The 21,687-nt window shown below is 39.5% G+C and overlaps 2 protein-coding genes across 2 annotated transcripts; one reads left to right on the forward strand and one right to left on the reverse strand.

Annotated features, from left to right (window-relative positions):
* Window positions 1-6,779: 6,779 nt before the first annotated feature.
* On the reverse strand, window positions 6,780-9,609 carry LOC124271078 (E3 ubiquitin-protein ligase HECTD3-like). Its single transcript, XM_046706148.1, has one exon. The coding sequence runs from the start codon at window positions 9,550-9,552 to the stop codon at window positions 7,048-7,050; it is 2,505 nt and encodes an 834-aa protein (XP_046562104.1). The 5' UTR covers window positions 9,553-9,609; the 3' UTR covers window positions 6,780-7,047.
* Window positions 9,610-9,910: 301 nt separating this feature from the next.
* Window positions 9,911-21,026, forward strand: LOC124271079 (divergent protein kinase domain 1B-like). Its single transcript, XM_046706149.1, is given in 7 exon segments — window positions 9,911-10,014; window positions 12,124-12,202; window positions 13,056-13,181; window positions 14,599-14,703; window positions 16,622-16,822; window positions 17,366-17,582; window positions 17,585-21,026. Coding segments are annotated over 7 exon segments (1,251 nt in total). The 5' UTR covers window positions 9,911-9,988; the 3' UTR covers window positions 18,082-21,026.
* Window positions 21,027-21,687: the final 661 nt, after the last annotated feature.

A 21,687-nucleotide genomic window follows, 5' to 3' on the forward strand; every position in this document is an offset into this window, starting at 1 on the left:
TCAATGTACTAATGCGTTATTGTCTATAAATAGGACAACGAAGTGACAATATTGCACACATGATGTTATAAGACATCGCTGTCGCACTGTTGCAGACAGGACAGATTATACAACAATATTGTGGACACGGGAGGTTACTAAATAAATATAGTTCGCTATACCGCCATGTATAGTGTAATAAAGCACACTTTTGCCCAGGGCCTAGATTTTCGAAGCTCTCTTAGCGCTAAGATAGTCGTAAGTTAATGTTAATGTAAGGCACTTACGACTATATTAGCGCTAAGAGAGCTTCGAAAATCTAGGCCTGAACCATTATAAGTTAAAGTACGAGGACGCTTGCAATAACGTTATGTAATACCAAGGAGACTATATAATACTTCCCAATGATTAATCTAATGTAGAAAACAAAAAGAAAAACGATGGTGTCGGTGAACGAAAGTAACAATCCTCGTTCAGGGCCTGAACCTGCTGTTCTATTGACGTGTCATGCTCTCAACAATAAGTACTGAATACAAATGTATTTTTAATTGAATTGCCAAGCGGGTACCAGATAAGTTCATCCACTCAAACTGTCCATTTCTAAATGAAAGGTTGGATTTCTTCTAATGACAGTAACTGTCCAATTTGTCATCAGGCATCAGTTAAGACCCACCTTAATCTCTGAATGTGTATAATTCTGATACGAAGAAGTAACTGTCTTAAATTGAAAAGGAGCCCCAGGAATTCAGAGATTCAGAACCTGAGGAAATCTAGACTTGCTTCATCTACAGCTTTTGCATTGCAGAAATGGTTTGGCAGAAGGGAAAATAATGTGGTTCATGGACTGTGAGGCAGACTAGCATCAGTTCAATAACTCTGAACAACTAGTAAGCGCTGGTTTATGTCTGTCTGGGATATGTGGATCTGTGTGTAGAGCGAAATGACCGATGCGTGAGAGAGTGCTGACTTGGTTGATGCATGCCATTGTATATGTGTTGATCGATGATCATGCCTTCAATCACTGGATTGTCTGGTCCAAACTTCACTATTTACAGAATATCCTCATATAGCTGGAACATTGCTGAGTGTGTCGTCAAACAACAAACAGTGATTGGTGGTCATCAAGGGTTACCTGCAGCAGGTGCTCCAGCACCATGCACTTCACTTATCCATGTTGTCAATTGTCATAGAAGTACAATTTAAATGTGTCACATTAACAATTCATAACTTGTGTTTGTTGTTATATAGGCAACAACACTTGCATCATCTTGTCTTCCTCGAGTGAGTGAGGTATCATTGGCCGGCAACCATAGGTTCCACCTTCTTTGAGTGTCATTTTAGAAGTTGGGAAGTACAGTATTGAGAAACTTTATGGATAACAACTAATACATTAATAGAAGAAGTTGTTGTCATTAAAGTTTGTCAATATTGATAGGTTCTTCATATTTTAACCATATTGGTAGACTGGCATTTATTCCCAGAAATAGTCATCTTATTTAATATATACCAAGAACAAATAATAATAACATGGAGCCCATTACAATGCTTTAAGCTGAGACAATCAAGACTTGCTAAATCATTCTAGACTTGAGTTGAGCTCCTGTTTCAATTTATTCTCTGGGGTCTAGGAGACAGACTACCATGTTGGGAATCAACCTGGTCTTTGATGTGACAAACCAACACTTCAACCTCCAACACATCATGGAATAAATCCGAACATACATCAAGGGAATGTCTTACCAGCTCTTCTGGTTATTCCTGTGGATATCCTGTTATCAGTTAAGATCCGGGTTAGAATTGGTCTTCAGAACCAACGCTTGTTGCAAGGGGTGACTAATGGGGTTGGTTGGTCAGGCTTGCTGACTTGGTTGACACGTGCGTAGATGGAGATATTGTTAAAACAAATTGCATCATAATGGTTTGAAGACCTTTGTTATAAATCATTGGTAACATGTCATCAGGCCCCGATTTCTCGAAACAAACTTAAGTCTGAGTTTTGACTTAAGTAAGAGTTTTTACTCAAATTTGAGAAAAAGCAGGAAAATGCATTTCCCAGAATGAACTGAAATTGATATTACACTCAAACATAGTTGACAATTTGAGTTGGGTAGATAGGCTACTTACGTTGTTTGGGCTTTTTTATTTATAAAAATGCAGTTCAGTTAAAAAATCAGCTGTTTCAAATTGTCAAACTCAGTTTGAAATTTGAGTAAAAACTTAAGTTTTTTCGAGAAATCGGGGCCAGATCACATGAGATCGCTCCCTGGCTCTCATGCTTCTTGTCTCTACCCCCATGAGTGAAGATCCGGGTTAGAACTGGTCTTCAGGAACACATGCTTGTCCTAAGAGGCGACTAACGGAATTGGGTGGTCAGGTTTGCTGACTTGGTTTACAGGTCATCGTATCCCAATTGCATAGATTGATGCTCATGCTGTTGATCACTGGATTGTCTGGCCCAGACTCGATTATTTACAGACCACGCCATACAGCTGTAATATCGCAGAGCACAGCATAAAACTGAACTCACTCGCATCCTGATATAAACCGTGGTGTAAACTGCCCAGGTATTCATTTGCATCATTTTATCTTGGTGTTCAACAGGTGAAAAGTGAAAGTTTAATCTTCCTATCAGTGTGTGAAGTTGTCACTAACCTTGAGGTTCCCAAGTGAGTGTGAGTGATTTTTACGCAGCTTTTAGCAATATTCCAACCGGGGACACAGAAATGGGCTACACACATTGTACCCATGCGGAAAATCGAACCCGAATCTTTGGCACGAGCAGCGAACGCTTTAAACACTAGACTACCCGGCCGCCCCTCCTTTTAGATGAACCCTTTAGTGCTGCATTGTGCACTTCAGCATACAATTTTGTGCTTACAAGTGTTCATCTGACTTGAACCTCTGTTTATTTTACACACTCCCATCTCTTCACAAATGAAGCTGACCACGTAGTTTGTAAATTTTAATACAAATACACAGAACAACATAATTATCAGGCTTTGAATGATTTTATCACTCTTAATGATTACAGAAAACAAGAAATAATTAAATTAACAACAAATATTCACATAGCTCTGCAGTTTAGCAATATTCCAACCGGGGACACAGAAATGGGCTACACACATTGTACCCATGCGGAAAATCGAACCCGAATCTTTGGCACGAGCAGCTTAGCGCTTTAAACACTAGACTACCCGGCCGCCCCTCCTTTTAGATGAACCCTTTAGTGCTGCATTGTGCACTTCAGCATACAATTTTGTGCTTACAAGTGTTCATCTGACTTGAACCTCTGTTTATTTTACACACTCCCATCTCTTCACAAATGAAGCTGACCACGTAGTTTGTAAATTTTAATACAAATACACAGAACAACATAATTATCAGGCTTTGAATGATTTTATCACTCTTAATGATTACAGAAAACACAAGAAATAATTAAATTAACAACAAATATTCACATAGCTCTGCAGACACTTAATCCACTTTCAAATACTTTATATTTACATAGCTTCACCTTACAATAATAACAGCTTGTATAGCACTAATACTTTGCTCATAAGGACATCAAAATAACCCAGGATAAAAGTGGGTGAATTACTCTGAATTTACAGAAAACATAACAAAATAGGATCTTGTTTTAATACACCTGTCAACAGGTGAGTAATTACTGTAGTTAGTAATTCTTCAGCCGTGACAAGACCTTTTCATACAACTAAAACAAACAAATCTGGTGCCTTGACAATTCAAGAGAAAGTAAATTTCAATCACAAACAAATTGAAAAGCCTTAGAAATCTACAATCTGGGACCCATTTCACAAAGTTATCATAGTGATCCGACTGTCATAAGTCTATGTTGAAGTATGGGAGTTACTATCACCTTATCGCTACGATCGCTTTGTGGAAGAGGCACTGGGCTACACTGACAGGCTGTGATGGACTGTGACTGGCAATGGTAATAAACTACTGTTTGAGAATTACACTTTCTTAGTAAAGTACAGATTCTAGTACTTTTGGGGTTGAGTCCCATACGGGATTGGAACCCACACCCTCAGAGTCAGACACCTAATTGCCAGCACACAAAGTCAGACGCCTAGACCACTCAGCCACCGCTGCTTCCACAATCAATCCACAATCAATGGAAGCCGCGGTGGCTGAGTGGTCTAAGTCTGACTTGTTGCTGGCTATTAGGTGCCTGACTGATGGGGAGTTCAATCCCATATGGGACTCAACCCAAAAAAATAGAATCTAGAAAGTGTAATCCCAAATATAATGTATGTTACATTTGACCACTTTCTAAAATGGCATTGTGTATTTCATACTGTTTGAGAAGTTCGAGAAGAGTTGAGGCAGCGGGTATTAAAGTTGATTTTTTCCTACTTTCTGAGAGTTTCATAGGTGAATGGCAATGTCAGCATCAAGTTGAACTGGTATGGCGATACAGAGTGAGTGAGTATAGTTTTACGCCTCTTTTAGCAATATTCCAGCAATATCAGGGTGGGGGACACCAGAAATGGGCTTCACACATTGTACCCATGTGAGGAATCGAACCCGGGTCTTTGGCGTGACGAGGCAATACTCTTACCACTAGGCTACCCCACCACCCCTGGTGATACAGAGTTTAATGTATTAGATACTAATTTATCAAAGAGTAGTTTTCTTTTCTAAAAGAAGAAAACTCACCACATTCTGGTCATCGCCTGAGTAATCTTCACCAATGTCTGAAACAGCTAGTCTTAAGACAAGTATCTCGGTATATTAATCATTTGCATCCAGAATTTTGTTACATGTTATATTTAGGATTACACTTTCTTAGTAAAGTACAGATTCTAGTACTTTTGTTGGGTTGAGTCCCATCCGGGATTCAAACCCACACCCTCAGAGTCAGGCACCTAATCGCCAGCACACAAAGTCAGCTTCTGCGGGTTCTTGGTTAGACTCATGACATTTTTGTGCTGTCGATTAGCTGCCTGACTCTGAGGGTGTGGATAATCATTGCTAATTCTTCCCATCAGGGCAATATTTCAATTATCGAAAGTGGCAAGTCATTTTATCCTTCTAACCCAATTCATTCATTAAAACACTCTGTCTAGTTCCTTCCCCTGCTGACTATGGGCAAGGATCTATGCACTTGCCCTCTTGGCAAGTGGGAGAAAAATATTAGGGGTGATAATCGATATCACCGACATACATAATTACAAGATACACTGTGCCTTCCCCTTTATAGGGATCTATGATACAAGATGCTACTATACAAGATACAAATTATTTACTAGTCTATCCCTACTTAATTCATCCCTCGCAATTACGCCCTTTGCGTTTGTACTTGTTTAATACCACTCTCCACCCCAAATATTTTCTCAAATACTGCAAACATAAATGCAATAAGTGGTTTAAGTTTACTCCCAAAACTTACCACTACAAACATGAATAGCTAGGCTTTTTAAGTAGGAAGTTGCTCTCAAATATTGATAGTCAAGAAGTTTCCATGTGATCATACTATGCATTCTATCATGACTTATGTATTGTGATACATATTGTATCTTGACCTTGCAGTATAGTTTGTTCACCCTTAAAAAATAAAACACTGAACACGTATTGGTCCATCTCACCATTTAAATGTTTCACTTAGTTCGTTTGTTTGTTGTTGAAAGCTGCACTCAGTAATATTTCAGCTATATGACAGCAGTCTGTCTGAGACAGACAATCCAGTGATTCACATCATGAGCATTGATCTATGCAATTGGGATACAATGACATGTGTCAACCGAGTCATTTAGTCGTCTCATGGGTTGCTGAAAAACAATTCTAACTAGAGTTTGCTTTCTTCCCTGCCAAAAATGCTTGGCAAAGAATCACCTAAGAATCACCTAAGAAGCTATAAGGAGATGGGAACTTGTATAATACAGCTGTAAGGTCCTTGAAATTGTACTGTATTACTGAACAACTTATCCTATTTCTCTCCATACATGATAAAACAATTGAGCATGATGAAGAAGAGATTAATATCTTGTGGTCCAATGTAGTAAAACCATACTCAGATAGAACACGGAATTGGTCGCTATTAACTATCAAAAAAGCGAAAATGAGCTAAGTTTCTCCAATAAAACTGCCATGTTTCTCATTCTGTCAACATAGTTTTTACAGTCCCATAATCATATTTTGTGGGATTGTATAACCAAGGGAAGATAACTCCACTCTGCTGTGGAGTTGTCTTCCCTTGGTAACAATGGAGGAGTTATTATAGGGTGGACTGGGCTTGTGTGCTGTAGTTTTTAACTTTCATGAATCACTGGAAAAGGGAATGTTGATATCAAATACAAGTTCATTTTCAGGAAGATTGTACCCTTCTAATCACAGGGATAGAAATACAAGTCTTTTGAAGGGTGCCATTGGGTGGACAGAGAATTAAAATTAATCTGAAGGCCTGAAATAGTGTGATCTGAACAGAGTGCAACAGTTCAATGGTCAAAATTGATGGGTGTCCAAGCGTTTGAGGTTTTCTCCTAAAGGTTATAAACTTCTCATATTAATCTTATTATTGGTTATGACAAAGCCAGTGACTTTCAGGCTAGATTCAAACACTGCATATGGTGGCATAAACTGCTTTAGTGAATCATTCCAGGCTAAGTCATTGTAAACCAACAAAACAATGCCATTACTATACACAATGAAGATAGTGGTATTAATTATGGATGCAACATCAAATTTCAGAAGTTTATACTTAAGCCTATTCCAGAATTCTGGTCTCACTGGTCTCATTTGTCTGTGGTTCCTGTTTGAACAAGACAAACGTATTTACAGTTTCTTTCAGTTTTATACAGTTCCAGTTTGTCCCTCCCTCACCTCCAAAGAGCACTGGAAACAGCAACAAAAGTATTTACATTTTCTGTCAGTTTTATACAGTTCAAGCTAGACCCCACCAAAAAGCACTGAAAACAGTGTATTGAAAAAAACAGACCTCAAATCCAGCTAGTCAGTAAGGACTAACATCATTCGATTCTACTTCCTTGACAAAACTGAGAAGTCTTGGCTAATGAATTTGATTGTGGACTCGTCCACAAGGGACAATTAGTCTTCCCATGGATTCATGTCTGTATCAATTGCTATACAGTTGTATGCAGCATAACGTAGCTTCTCCTCTGCCAACTTGGCATTTGAGTAATAGGGAAGATATAACATGTTGGCACATGTGGAAGATTCCGGCAGTGAGTCAATAGCGTCCCCTTTTCCTGAAGATATGTACAGTGGAGCTGGGAGTCGACGACGACCAGTCACAAAGCGAAGGAACCGACTACGATCCTCGTTTGTAAACTTCTTCAATGCTTCCCAGAGGTACTTGACTCTAATGTCGGTCTCCTCCATGTCGTCATAGTGGGTGGCCCTCTTGAGAGCCTCAATGGTGATGTCCGGGTCTCCACACACCCGTGTTTCTAGTTCCTGCCATGGGAGAAGGTCAAGGACAGCCTTTGGAATGGTCTTCAGCAACCCTCTCTGAAGTGCCTGGATCTGTTGGTCACTTTCTGCCATTCTGATTTTCTGAACTTCTCTGCAGTAGTCTGTCCGATCTTCATATTTCAGTGACAGAGGATTTCCGTCTGAGTCAACTTTGAGGCTGACGCTTGTGCCATCGCTCAGAGTGAGGCTCCACTGTCTCTCAAGGGCAGAGAATGTCTGTTCATCCATTGTTTTAATGGTGTTGATAACCTTCACTTCAGCTGCATCCACAGTTTGAAAGTCATTTACCCAAGTGACATTTTCTCCTACCAGCTTCTTCCAAACAAAGGCAGAGAGTGAGAGAATCAGGCTTTCACGTCCTCGGAAGCAAGCTCCCATAATCTGGCCAAGCCACTCATACTTTTCAAACTCCTGACATTGCGGGTTTGGAATGTAAACATCACAAGAGACACTAGCATCTTCCTGGGTTTGGTTTGGTGCTCGGATGAAGAATGGCAGAGAGACTGGTCCATCTTTGGATGTTGGGCACAGCTCTTCTGCTAGGTCAGACAGACTGTCCCTGAATCCACCCCCTTGATCAATGATCCCTTCTGACAGGAATTTACACTCCCACCATTGGTCATGACGAGCAGACCATCTATAATCCAGAGGGTCAGATGAGCGTTCTCGTGGCTTAAGCCCTTCATACAATTGCATGAACACTGAATTTTTGTAGTCAGTGTCTAGATGAGGTTCACATCTGTGTTCCATAGCTGCCCTTCGGTTCACATACACAACTGGCTTCTCTGGTGGTTCTGTAGCAGATGCCTTCAGGAAGGTGTCTATCAGAGACAGGCGCTTCTTTGACAGGGGAAGAAGTTGTCTCACTATTTCCAGAGAGTTGTACGATCCTATTGAGAATTGCCAAGATGGTACCAGATGCTGAAGAACACTGTCAAGGATTGTAATGAATCTCTGGAGGCAAATGGACCTTCTGTACAGTTGGTCAGGGTTGTATGAGTCAAGAAGAGGAAATCTCACCAGATTCTCCCTACCAAAAAAATCTCTGTCAAATCCAAGGGATCGTTCTTCAGTAGATACTAACTTGATGGAACGAATTCTGGTGTCTATTCCACCAGTCTTGCATTCCTTGATCCTGATCATGACGATGGGATAATGTTCTGTCATGGTGCCCAGCAGAGCAACATCCTGTTGATCACTCACAGTATTCTCAATGGTTACTGTATTGAGGATCTTTAGATTATCTTGTTCTCCACCTTGAATTACAAGACGTGACGGCAGATAATTATCATCAGACCCATCAACAGTGATGCTTAATTTTTTAATAATGGTTCCTTTCTTCATCCGTAGCTGTATCCAATGTTGCCCTTGGTTACCATCACTTTCCCAAAATGTGTCAGCATCCCCATCAGTCAGATTCAGTGGTCCATCTTCATCACAGTAAGAAGATACATCTATGGATTCCACATAGCTTTTCATGCTACCTAGCTGGTCATTTTCAGAGGGAAGATGTTGTGACATGAAGTTGACAAGAGACTCATCATGTTCTAGAGTCCAGCCTGGTGGAAGAGCTTGCAGTCTGGCCACAGCGTCACGGTCTGGTTCTGTAATGGTCTTGGTGCATGCTGGAAACTGCAGCATGTACTGTTGCTCAACCACTTCCTGCCACGTTGAAACATTTTTTTCAGGTTTTACTTGGTCTGTAGCAGACGATCCCTGGGTCGTGGTCGGGGTTGAGGGGGCTGGTACAACCGTGGGTGCGTCTTCTGTTGAACTTCGACTGCTGAACAGCAGGAGCCACATATCAGTGTCAAACACCTCAGCTTCTGAGCTAGGTGACGCTTGAATCTTTTTCACTTTTATCCATTTACCTTGAGAGTCGCATAGTTCCTCGCCACTGACGTACAAACGAGATTCTGGTGTGCACGAGAACTGACGAGTTTTCTTGGTGCCTTCTTCTGTCAGTGTCAGTGATGTCTTGTGTGGTGAATGGTACACAAGTTCAGCAGGGACGTAGCACAAACTCTCAGGGAGACATTTCCTTGTATTAAAACAGTCGATGCATTCTTGCAGACATCGTATTCTTGCCAAGCGGAGTCTCGCCTGGGGAATCAGCATTTTTGTTAATCACGTCAGGCACCACACCACTGTATACACCGGACATGAATACTCAGATTCACTACTTCCGTGTAAACATGCGTATTACAATCAGGGGAGGTAACCCGTACGGCCTGTCATGCTGTTTGTAATATGCATCCATACGTCGTTCCCTCTAGCAATTTGTCAATATGTTGTCCCAGAATATACCCATATGACGAATTCATACTTCTTTAACATTTTCTTATTTATTTTAGTCCCAAACTATAGCTATGCAAACGTGAATCGGCGTTTTGGTGTATTTTTAGTGGTACGAAATAAACTTTGTAAAGAGTTACTAACCCTTGTACTGCACTTTACTTCCGGTTGAAATAATACACATAATATTTGCAGACGATGGAAATAATTGATCAAAGATGATCGTTATTTCTGCGACAGATTGGTGCATTACTGACACATGTTTGGTTGTCCAATTTCATTCAGGTAAAAATACAGTATTATCATTTGCAGAAGACAGAAGAAAAAATATTTTCAGCATTCCGCATGACCTAGTAAGGGAGAAGAGCTGTGCGTTTCAGCCGAGAGAATGACAAGTGTAGATGATAACTTTGAGTTTGAGGTCATTGAAGGGATTGTTAGAAAATATTTGGAACTACAAGAAATAATTTCGAATATTTCGCTAACATTATGCTTTGTCAACCATTAGTGCAACTATCATACGTGATAACATAGGTTATATATTATATATACCATTGCAATACACAGGGTTTTATCTCAACTCACAAACATGGGGGCCCCGGGGATCCTCAATTATTAGTTTTGAGGGTCCTTGCAAGCAATATGAGGGTCCTGTGAAGTATCAATAAAGAAATCAATGTTGCTTTACCTCAAGCTGTGAGCAACATAACGTGCAACCCATCATATATACTTTATCAACTTGCAATAATATTTCCTTTCCAATTATGAAGGGTGGGGCTATGGAAGAGCTTATTCATGTTGTGCATTTATCACCATGATAATAACAACTTAATGAGTAATGTAAAAGCATATTCAGCATATTCAGTTAATACATTCATTGAGAGCACTTTTAGAATTCAGCAGCGCAACTTCTCGTGGGGATGGTCCCTGTCATAGTTTATATGTCACTAAGACAAACAACCAGTTGTTGTGAGAATCCATCAGATGCAAACCGGCGACATTCATATTGTTAGCCTGACCGCTGTTAATCCGACTGAGTTATGTCCACAGTGTTACTTTTTGTGTTAATCTATCTAGTGATGCCTGAGGGTTATGGAAATGAACGGAAAGGGTCGAATGGGCCACAGACAGTTACAAAGGTCACAGGTAAACATGATGTCTTGTGATTGTAATCTTCAGACAATTTACGAATGATCTCAATGCCATTTGGCACAATCGTCCCTTTCCGTAATCTACAAGATACAGTGTGGAACATGAATGGCATGCTTTTAAAAACATCACTAGGTGATTTTGTGGCAGAAAAGTGTTGACGGGATTACTGTAAGGCTACTATGCATCATTCTATGGAATGGGAAAGACATGAGCATGTCTGGTGATGCCACAAGGGTAAGTCAGCTTTCAAATATTTGCTGAATAAATGTGAAAGTAGCTAAGTGCAAGTTCCAGGACAATTTCCATTAGCCTAAATTTTCACATTAAACCATTTCATTGTGTACTTTCAACGTTTTTGTGTGAAAAAAAGTATTAAAATTGACAAAAGCTTCAGCTCCCCTACAACTCCCAGCATCTTCTCAAGGTTTTCATTGCAAAACCGGTACCTAAATAAATAACTAATTTATTGCAAATGATATCCCATGACAGTCATGATGGTAGATATCCAGTGAATGTGTGGAGCTTCAATTAAAATAATCAATAAACACCATTCCTTCATAATGATGCAATTTACTGAATAAAAAATATATATATGTACTTTAGTCTGACTGACTGACTGAGTTTAGTTTTACGCCGCTTTTAGCAATATTCCAGCAATATCACGGCCGGGGACACCAGAAATGGGCTTAACACATTGTACCCATGTGGGGAATCGAACCCGGATCCTCGGCGTGACGAGCCAACGCTTTAACCACTAGGCTACCCCACCGCCCCTGTACTTTATATATTCAAATTAAAAAGTGCATTCATAAACTGGCACTTACTATCAAATGCACCACTGGTGACTATATTTAGCAAACAAATGCTGAAAACTGCCATTATTTCTGGGCTTATTCATGATAATGCATATAGAGACACCAAAACTCTTAGAGGAACTTATTCACACTGGATAACCCACCAACAGTCTAACTTCACAGGGCATTTTTGGTAACAAAGTTTCACAAATGACGTCGAAAGGTATTGTGATGTAATTTGTAAAGTTTGTGGTGCTGAATTCTAGAGGGATTCTAAAGGTGTATTCATTCTAATTACCACGGTACTGCACAATCTGCGGTCAGTCACATCAGTATTAGGTCCAGAGTACTATTACAAACTAGTTTGGAAAATATGCTTGTAAAATATTGCTGTTGTGTGATTACAGCATGATTCAAATTAGTATGATCATTATGTCTTCATTTGCAGGATGCGCAGACGGAAGAGAGTTCGAGCCTTGTTACTGTCTGCCATTGACCGACTCATCTCATGTTTAGAATTCTGTCAGGTATGATAATCATGATAATCTGGTAGAATAGTTTAATATTCTGATATTTGGTGAGGCAGCATTTGATATCTGTAGTAAACTGAAACCAAAACAGTCAGTAACTAATGGGCCATATGAGAAATTCTTCTTGTTTTGTAAGTTTTTATGAAATGGCTACTTGCAGGTGTTTGTAAATATAAGTTGTGCTGATCAATCATTTTTTCAATGTGTTGGGAATTGGTTCAAATCAAATAATTGTTAATTGGTTCATTACCAACGAGCAATTGCCGAAAAAAATTGGTTAGCGCAATTTTTCAGATTTTCCTGTTAAGGTTGTTATTGCAGGTACCCCATAAGTATAATGTGGTTCTCTGTTGTTGTTTTATTTGTTTAGAAACCGAAGAAATTGCATTTGCAAATTTCACATCCAATGTAAAATAATACAACTTGAAACTTTGATTGATGACTAATATATCATGAACATAACCTTCCTGGTAGTCTTCAAGAAATATTCAGTCATGACTCTTCAGTAAGTGTTCAAATTGAGTTTTCTAAGAATTAAACACGTTTACAGGCTCTGACAACTTCTAAGATATGTTCCATTGTCAAGTGTTTCAAATATGTCCAAAATCGTTTGTGTTCGAATATGAGAAAATTTGATTGATTGCTTGGTTGTTTGGTCACTGCGACCAGTCTTATTTCAATTGTCCGGAACACCACTACTAATCAATCATGTTTTCAATGTTCATTGAATATATAATCAAGCGATTTTGAGTCATAATCAGATTATATGCAAATACAGATTGAAGTAGTATATACTATGATAGGTATTGGTTGATACACTAGATGGTGAAGTTTTATGTTTGTGTTGAAGGAACTGAGTCAAGGACCATGGAAGATGTGTCTGTTTGTTATCCTGATATTGGGGCTGCTGTATGCCAGTGTGTGGAGGATCTTCTTATATGACCCCTGCAACAGCTCACTCATCAGAAAACAGCTGGTGAGAACTTGTCCCACGTTACCCTTGTACTTGTCATATGTAACTCGTGTTATCCATGAGAGAGATGCAGATCACTCACTCATCCACTGACCAAATCACTCGCTCACTCATGTCACGTCATCACACTTTGACGATTGCCCAATTGTATTAGTGTCTACTTGCTTTCCTCCCTCATTAAGCTGGCACAGCATGATATAACTGGGAGTGAGTAAATGAGTAAGTATGGTTTTACGCTGCTTTTAGCAATATTCTAGCAATATCCCGGGGCACACGAGAAATGGTCTTCACAAATTGTGCCCATGTCAGAAATCGAACCTGGGTGAAGGGCGGACACTAGTGGTGGTCCGATTAATTGAAATATTCGAAGATTGGTCGTAGTGACTAAACGACCAAGTAGTCGATCATGTTTTCTCATAATCGAACACAAACAATTCTGGAACACTTGTTTTCATTAACAGTATTTTTCACTAGGTTGGTTTTGTCTGTTACATTTCATAAGCACTACAAGCTCGTTCCAAGTCATGATTGAATTTATCTTAAAGACTCTAAGAAATTCATGTCCCTAACATACTAGTCATCCTTTAAAGATGTGAAATTTGGCCCCCCAAAAAACCAAAGAACTACATGGGTTTTTTTGTTTTTTATTTTGTGTATTAACAAATTTCATAAATGGCGCTAACCAACTATTTTCGATGATTGATCGGTTGTAATGAACCAATCATCAATTATGAGATTTTAACCAATTCCCAACACTAGCGGACACTTTAACCATAAGGCTACCCCATCACCCCTGAAATAACATGAATATTTATATATAACTGTTCAAAGTGGTGTGGGTTCAAATCCCAGTTCAACCCATTATTTTACTAGGTTTACTAACATCATAATCTTTAGGTTTTACCAAAGTAGTCAAGGAGGGAGGGAAAATGCCACTTAATCATTGATAATGAAGGAAAATGACAGCAAGGGAACTAATGAATCTTTTAAGTTGCTGTCTACAAATATTCTGTGTTCTCATGTTTATAGTATTGTCATATTTAACTATTCATTAACTACATCAGGAACAGCACTGTATCAAGATGCATTCAGATACACACCATCAGAAATAAGGACATCAGTACATTTTGTCTGTGTCCCAGGATAATCAAGTACAGTGTATTAGTTTATCATGATTGTCTTATGTTCCTATCCTAACAATACTGTCCACCTAAAGTTACCATGTTTGGACTTTCCAGGCACCAGGGCCTAGATTTTCGAAGCTCTCTTAGAGCTAAGGTAGTCGTAAGTTAATGTTAATGTATGGTACTTACGACTATCTTAGCTAAGAGAGCTTCGAAAATCTAGGCCCAGGATCGTATTTTGCCACTTGCACCTTAATTGAAGGAATGTTGAACTGTGTTCTCGGTTCTTGTTTCAGTGTAGCCAGTATCATACAGGCGAGGTGTCCGGTGCACTATGTTACCCCATGTGTATACAAAATGTACAGTTCTTCTCCTATTGTGAGGCAACAGAGGATGAGAAGGTAAGCACTGTCTTACTGATCTGTTAAGAAGACTTCAGCAATACAATGTTTGAGGTCCCTTGCATCTGGAATGTTGTTGAGGAGGTCCCTAGCATCCAGTATGTTGTTGAAGAGGTCCCTGCCATCAGTATGTTGTTGAGGAGATCCCTAGCATCCAGTATGTTGTTGATGATGTCCCTAGCATCCAATATGTTGTTGATGATGTCCCTAGCATCCAATATGTTGTTGAGGATGCCCAGTAATCCAGTATGTTGTTGAGGAGGTCCCATCCAGTAGCATCCTAGTATGTTGTTGAGGAGATCCCTAGCATCCAGTATGTTGTTGATGATGTCCCTAGCATCCAATATGTTGTTGATGATGTCCCTAGCATCCAGTATGTTGTTGATGATGTCCCTAGCATCCAGTATGTTGTTGAGGAGATCCCTAGCATCCAGTATGTTGTTGAGGAAGTCCCTAGCATCCAGTATGTTGTTGATGATGTCCCCAGCATCCAATATGTTGTTGAGGAGATCCCTAGCATCCAGTATGTTGTTGAGGATGTCCCTAGCATCCAGTATGTTGTTGATGATGTCCCTAGCATCCAGTATGTTGTTGATGAGGTCCCCTAGCATCCAATATGTTGTTGAGGAGATCCCTAGCATCCAGTATGTTGTTGATGATGTCCCTAGCATCCAATATGTTGTTGAGGAGATCCCTAGCATCCAGTATGTTGTTGATGATGTCCCTAGCATCCAGTATGTTGTTGATGATGTCCCTAGCATCCAATATGTTGTTGAGGAGGTCCCTAGCATCCAGTATGTTGTTGAGGAGATCCCTTCCATCAGTATGTTGTTGAGGAGGTCCCTAGCATCCAGTATGTTGTTGATGATGTCCCTAGCATCCAGTATGTTGTTGATGATGTCCCTAGCATCCAGTATGTTGTTGATGATGTCCCTAGCATCCAATATGTTGTTGAGGAGGTCCCTAGCATCCAGTATGTTGTTGAGGAGGTCCCTAGCATCCAGTATGTTGTTGAGGAGGTCCCTAGCATCCAGTATGTTGTTGAGGAGGTCCCTGCATCCAATATGTTGTTGAGGAGGTCCCTAGCATCCAGGTCCCTAGCATGTTGTTTGAGGAGGTAGCCCCAGTATGTTGTTGAGGAGGTCCCTAGCATCCAGTATGTTGTTGATGATGTCCCTAGCATCCAGTATGTTGTTGATGATGTCCCTAGCATCCAGTATGTTGTTGATGATGTCCCTAGCATCCAATATGTTGTTGAGGATGTCCCTAGCATCCAATATGTTGTTGAGGAGGTCCCTAGCATCCAGTATGTTGTTGAGGATCCAGTATGTTGTTGAGGAGGTCCCTAGCATCCAGTATGTTGTTGATGATGTCCCTAGCATCCAATATATTGTTGATGATGTCCCTAGCATCCAATATGTTGTTGAGGAGATCCCTAGCATCCAGTATGTTGTTGAGGAGATCCCTGCCATCAGTATGTTGTTGAGGAGGTGCCTAGCATCCAGTATGTTGTTGATGATGTCCCTAGCATCCAGTATGTTGTTGAGGAGATCCCTAGCATCCAGTATGTTGTTGAGGAGGTCCCTAGCATCCAGTATGTTGTTGAGGAGATCCCTGCCATCAGTATGTTGTTGAGGAGGTGCCTAGCATCCAGTATGTTGTTGATGACGTCCCTAGCATCCAATATGTTGTTGAGGAGATCCCTAGCATCCAGTTTGTTGTTGAGGAGGTCCTAGCATCCAGTATGTTGTTGAGGAGAGCAGCAATTTATCGTACACTTCTCAACAGTACTCTGTTTGATTCTATAAAGAGGCATACTTTGTATTACATATAGTAAAGTTCTGAATAAATGTTGTCTTGATACCAACTGTTTTTGACCATTTCCTGCTATGAGATCATGCTTACTGCTATATTTCAGAGCTTTGTATGGCACCAGACGAAGTTCAGGGTTCAGATGATTGATGAGTCTGTGCCGTGGTGGAAGTTGCAAGAAGGCACTTCGATATCCGAGTTCAGAGGTCAGGTGTCATCCTTCTTACAGCAGAAACTTGGACATTCCATATACGAGGACTTAACAGACAAGCTCTTACTGTATGCAGACTTTAATGAAGACGGAAAGGTGGATACCCTTTTCACAATTCATAAATATTTCTTCCAGATGGTAGGAATTATACATGACATTTAGGGGTCCTTGTCATAACCCAAAGATGCATGAAGATCTGGGTTAGAATTGGTCTTCAGGAACCCATGCTTGTCGTAGGAGGTGACTAGGAATACTTGATTGTCAGGCTCACTGACTGGGTTGACACATGTCATTGTATCCCAATTGTGGAGATAGATGCTCTTGATGTTGATCATTGGATTGTTGGTCAAGACTTGATTATTTACAGACTGTCGCCATATAGCTGGAATAGTGCTGAATGCTGTCTGAAACAAAATACAAAACATAACGTGAATGTTCCAAGTTAAGGATTGAGGAGTTCCTTGATACAAATATCCCCGATCTACCCCAAGAGGACCTTACTTCATTTTCAACACTGTGTTCCTAGAAGATGAATGTGATGCTTGTATCCTATGGTTTGTCTAGTTTCAGCTGATAAACATGATTAAGACAACTGTATACCCTGTGTGTAAACCATTGTCTGGAATTGTCTCATTTCAGCTGTCTCTGGCAGAAGCACAGTCACTATGGAGACTCATCCACATACACGAGTTTCTCTTGCTCTTCATATTCCAAAAGAGTTCCACATTCCCTAACATTAATGGAACCTGCGGCCATTTCTATGGATTCCAGCATGCTCCCATTCCTCGTCTGTATGACAAGCAACCAAATAGCTGGCTCAGCAAATTATTCACCAACTCCTACAAATGGGAATTTCCCGCTGGGCCAAACGTGCTCGAGTGACCCTCGGCATTGTGGAATTCAGCATGGACATCTACGAGGAACAGGGCACCAAATTCCTCATGTGTAACATTTCCCCTCTCAATTTCGGCATCACCTTCGACTACGAAGCCATGCTGACGAACACAAAAGACATTGCTTCAGCCTCTAGCATCAAGACCCTTCTCCACAATCAAACATGTTACTCTGATTCTGATTGTCTTTACTCCAGACATTGTCAGTCCCGATGTGATCGGAGGAGTGGAAGGTGTTCAGGGGAGATAATTCATCCCACTTTGTGGTTTATTTGTGATATCATTAGAGACTATTTGTTGTTTGATGCCCCCAAACATCTGTATTATGAGTTGAAGAGATTGTTAGGTAAATGCTCTTTGTTGTCAATGAAAGGAGATAATGCTGATTTAAAGCATGCTGTCGTATACCACGATCTCAAATCTTTTCTCTGGAAAGAAATACAATATAGACCAGATGCATAGTTAAATTTAGCAGTTTCTTTTCACAACAGTTTTAATTTTAGTTTATGTAATATGTTGTCTTTTACAACAACAAAATGTCTGATAGTGATTTCAGTAAATTGTTTCAGGTTTTTAGACCATGTAAAATATCTTTGATAAAACCATCACTTAATACAATTGGACATAATTCTTCCATAATTTTCCTTTTCTTTCTGTGTAAAGTTTAAAGTTTGTATTAATATCCTCAGATTTGGGGAACATTTATCATGCTCGGTATTGTGGGCATATGTTTAATAGAGTGCTTCAACTCTAGTTAATTTTAGTTGATAATATCATCAGATTTGGGGAGATATTTAGCTGTTGAATAATGCTCAGTCCCTGAAAATATGATTTAAACAAGAAACTCCCTTTTAACTGAAATTTATAAAAAAAGAGACTTAATTTAGGGCTATAATAAAAACTTTATTTAGTGCTATAGTGAAGACTACATTTTGTGCTATTGCCATGCAGACTTCATTTTTGCCATTGTGGAGACTTCATTTAGTTCTATGTGGCATTTATAGTGAAGTGAAGACTTCCTTAGAGCTATAGTGAAGACCTCATTTAGGGCTATCTTGAAGACTTCCTTAGGGCTGTAGTGAAGACTTCCTTAGGGCTGTAGTGAAGACTTCCTTAGGGCTATAGTGAAGTGAAGACTCATTTAGGGCTATAGTGAAGACCTCATTTAGGGCTATAGTGAAGACCTCATTTAGGGCTATAGTGAAGATTTCCTTAGGGCTATAATGAAGACTTCCTTAGGGCTATAGTGAAGACCTCATTTATGGAAATAGTTAAGACTTCCTTAGAGCTATAGTGAAGACCTCCTTAGAGCTATTGTGAAGATGTCCTTTAGGGCTATTGTGAAGCCTTTATTTAGGGCTATTGTGAAGACTTCATTTAGAGCTATAGTGAAGACTTCATTTAGGGCTATGGTATTACAATGGTGTTGATCAAAGGGAAAACTAATATAGTTTGGTGACTGTGAGACAGACTATGTTGTATTGTTAGATATGTAGAGACCATACCTGTTGTTATAATAAAGTCAACATATTTAAAAATGTACCTTTAAAACCTGGTTCCTCCATTAACATTAAGTACCATGACTGTAAAATGAGATCAAATGTTATTCACTTGTCACTTTGTTTTACACCATATGGCTAGTTTCATTTTGAAAGAGTATTTCATAATTATCAGATTTTATGGAATGAGCTGCAATTATGTTGTTAATGTTATGTGCTCTGTATTATTTGTATAACAGTGTGTGGTGAGACTATATTCTGTGAATATTAATTCTTGCCTTTTCTTTTTTTGATTAGTAAGTTAAATTTAGTATGTTATAAACTATATTACCACTTGTACCAATGGTTGAATGTTATGTAAATGAGGTGTATTTATATTTATTTAATTACTTGTTGTTGGGTTTCACCTGTCAGTTTCATCTGAGCAACTTCTCGGTTCACGGCCTGTAGGCATGTGGCAGATAGATCTTGTGTCGGGCTGAAGTTTCTGATTTGTATTGCACCTTATGGCCTGCAGTAAATGTATGCCTTGATTGACATGTTTCAATAAGCTGAAGGACTTGTTCAATGGGTTAAGAGTTTCATCAGGGTGTGCGGCTTATAAAGTCTGTAAGCCCTGATGGCAACATGGCAGAATATGTTTTTTAAAACACTGGAAAGTCTTGTGTTGACCTTTTCAACCTTTTCACAGTTGCATTACTAGAAACAGTCATCAGGGTTAGATCTTAAGTCAAAGTTTATCAAGACTAATAACAATAAAATACCACTTTGATGCTAAACTATGTGGAAATTGGGAAGTCTGTACCAGCCCACAGGAAATTGTACTAGCCTCGGGCTAGTGTAAGTTATAACCCTGTTAAGACTTTCTTGATCTGTGAGGTACACTCTAACCGGTTAAAGGGAAGGTCGTTCTGGTGTGACCTGTAATGTCCTCGGGGGCAATGTGACCAGTAATGGGATGTTCACAGGTCAGTGTGACCTATAATGGGATGTCTTCAGGTCAGTATGACCTGTAATGGGATGTTCTCGGGGCAGTGTGACCTATAATGGGATGTCTTCAGGTCAGTGTGACCTGTATTGGCATGTCCTCAGTTCAATGTGTAGCAGTAGCAAGAATTAAGCTCTGATTGTAATGAAATTGTATTTGAGGTAGCATGTTGTTGAAGATGGAAATCCAACTTCCCTGAAAATGGCATGAGTGCTTAACTCCAAATATCACCAAACAATAAATGGCGCGGCATCTGCATTCAGTTAGAGAAAGATTTTAACTTAATATTATGAAACTGAAAGCCAATCAATACACAGTATCAAGTATTTTACCAGGAAGATATCCCATTAATCAGGAGAATTAAACAAGAGAATGTGCCAGATCCAGCACTGAAGCATTTGACAAGACTTGATACCAATTGCACCACATACTTTGTTTTGTATTATTGTTTGGGTGAAGGTTTGTAGTAAGAAGGCAATAATTGTGAAGTGAATGAATCTCTTTTTGATTGTCATATTATCCCACATCCTCTGACAAACAGAATATATAGCTTTTTGAGTATGTAATAACAAAATTCCTGTACAATTCAAAAAGTACTTTTATCGCTGGTATCCCAAATCTGTTGGTGCGTCATGATACAGTACATATCCCAATACGGTTGGTACATCATGATACGACATGTATCCCAATTCTGTGATTTAGATACAGTTTGTATGTCAATTCCATATTCTTTCTGCTAGAGAATGTCAACCTTCAATCATTTGTTAATAAATTTCAGACATTAGAAAGATGACACTGTAGTGGAGAAACAAATAGGATCAAGGCTACTTTAATGCTATTTATAACCTACCAGGAAATTCTCTAGAATCTGGATAAGGGATGTTGAACGTTTTCTTTTATAAATCACATTTTTACAACAATATTATTCTTAATGTTTCATACCATTAAGCATGATACATGGGTTGTAAATTGCTATGTTATAAGTTGTTCACTAGTCACGAGGGGGGACATAGGTTGATGTAGCATTCAGGGTACATCAACCCATGGGTTATTTATCATACCGAACACCTCAATGTTAATTTTCAACTGTTTGAAGCACGGGTATTGGATCATAATAAGGAGTACCGGAGTTAGGCAACAGCCCAAACACTACTAACATGAAGTACCAAACGAATTGCCACAGTTCGGCATTTCCAGCGGGTTACATAGAAAATGTTACTCGCTTGTAAGCATGGTACATTGATTGGCTCAGCCAATCAGAAAACGACATATATGTGTGAGATAAGGTAATCTGTCATGAGCCTTGTATCGGGATACATACTTAATCACCTTATCGTTACAGCTCTAGCGTCAATGGATCTCACAACCAGTATTCTGTATATCTACACTGTGATTAAGGTATGTTATTGTTGTAACCGGGCTTTTTTTTTGCCAGTCTTCCTCCTAGAGCTGAGACAACATCTCAAATACATAATGAGTTGTATGTTTATACCCCATGGAACCCATTTTGATCTACCCTAACACTGTCTCAATTTACACAGCCACAAAGAGGGTAGATCTTACCAAGGGATAAACCTACAG

This window comes from Haliotis rubra, unplaced genomic scaffold (assembly GCF_003918875.1).
Source record: "Haliotis rubra isolate DU_JTF1 unplaced genomic scaffold, ASM391887v1 Scf157, whole genome shotgun sequence".
Lineage (NCBI taxonomy): Eukaryota > Metazoa > Mollusca > Gastropoda > Lepetellida > Haliotidae > Haliotis > Haliotis rubra.

Bases quoted from the DNA above. Each gene is read 5' to 3' on its own strand.
- LOC124271078 (XM_046706148.1), bottom strand. From the start codon at position 9,552: ATGCTGATTCCCCAGGCGAGACTCCGCTTGGCAAGAATACGATGTCTG.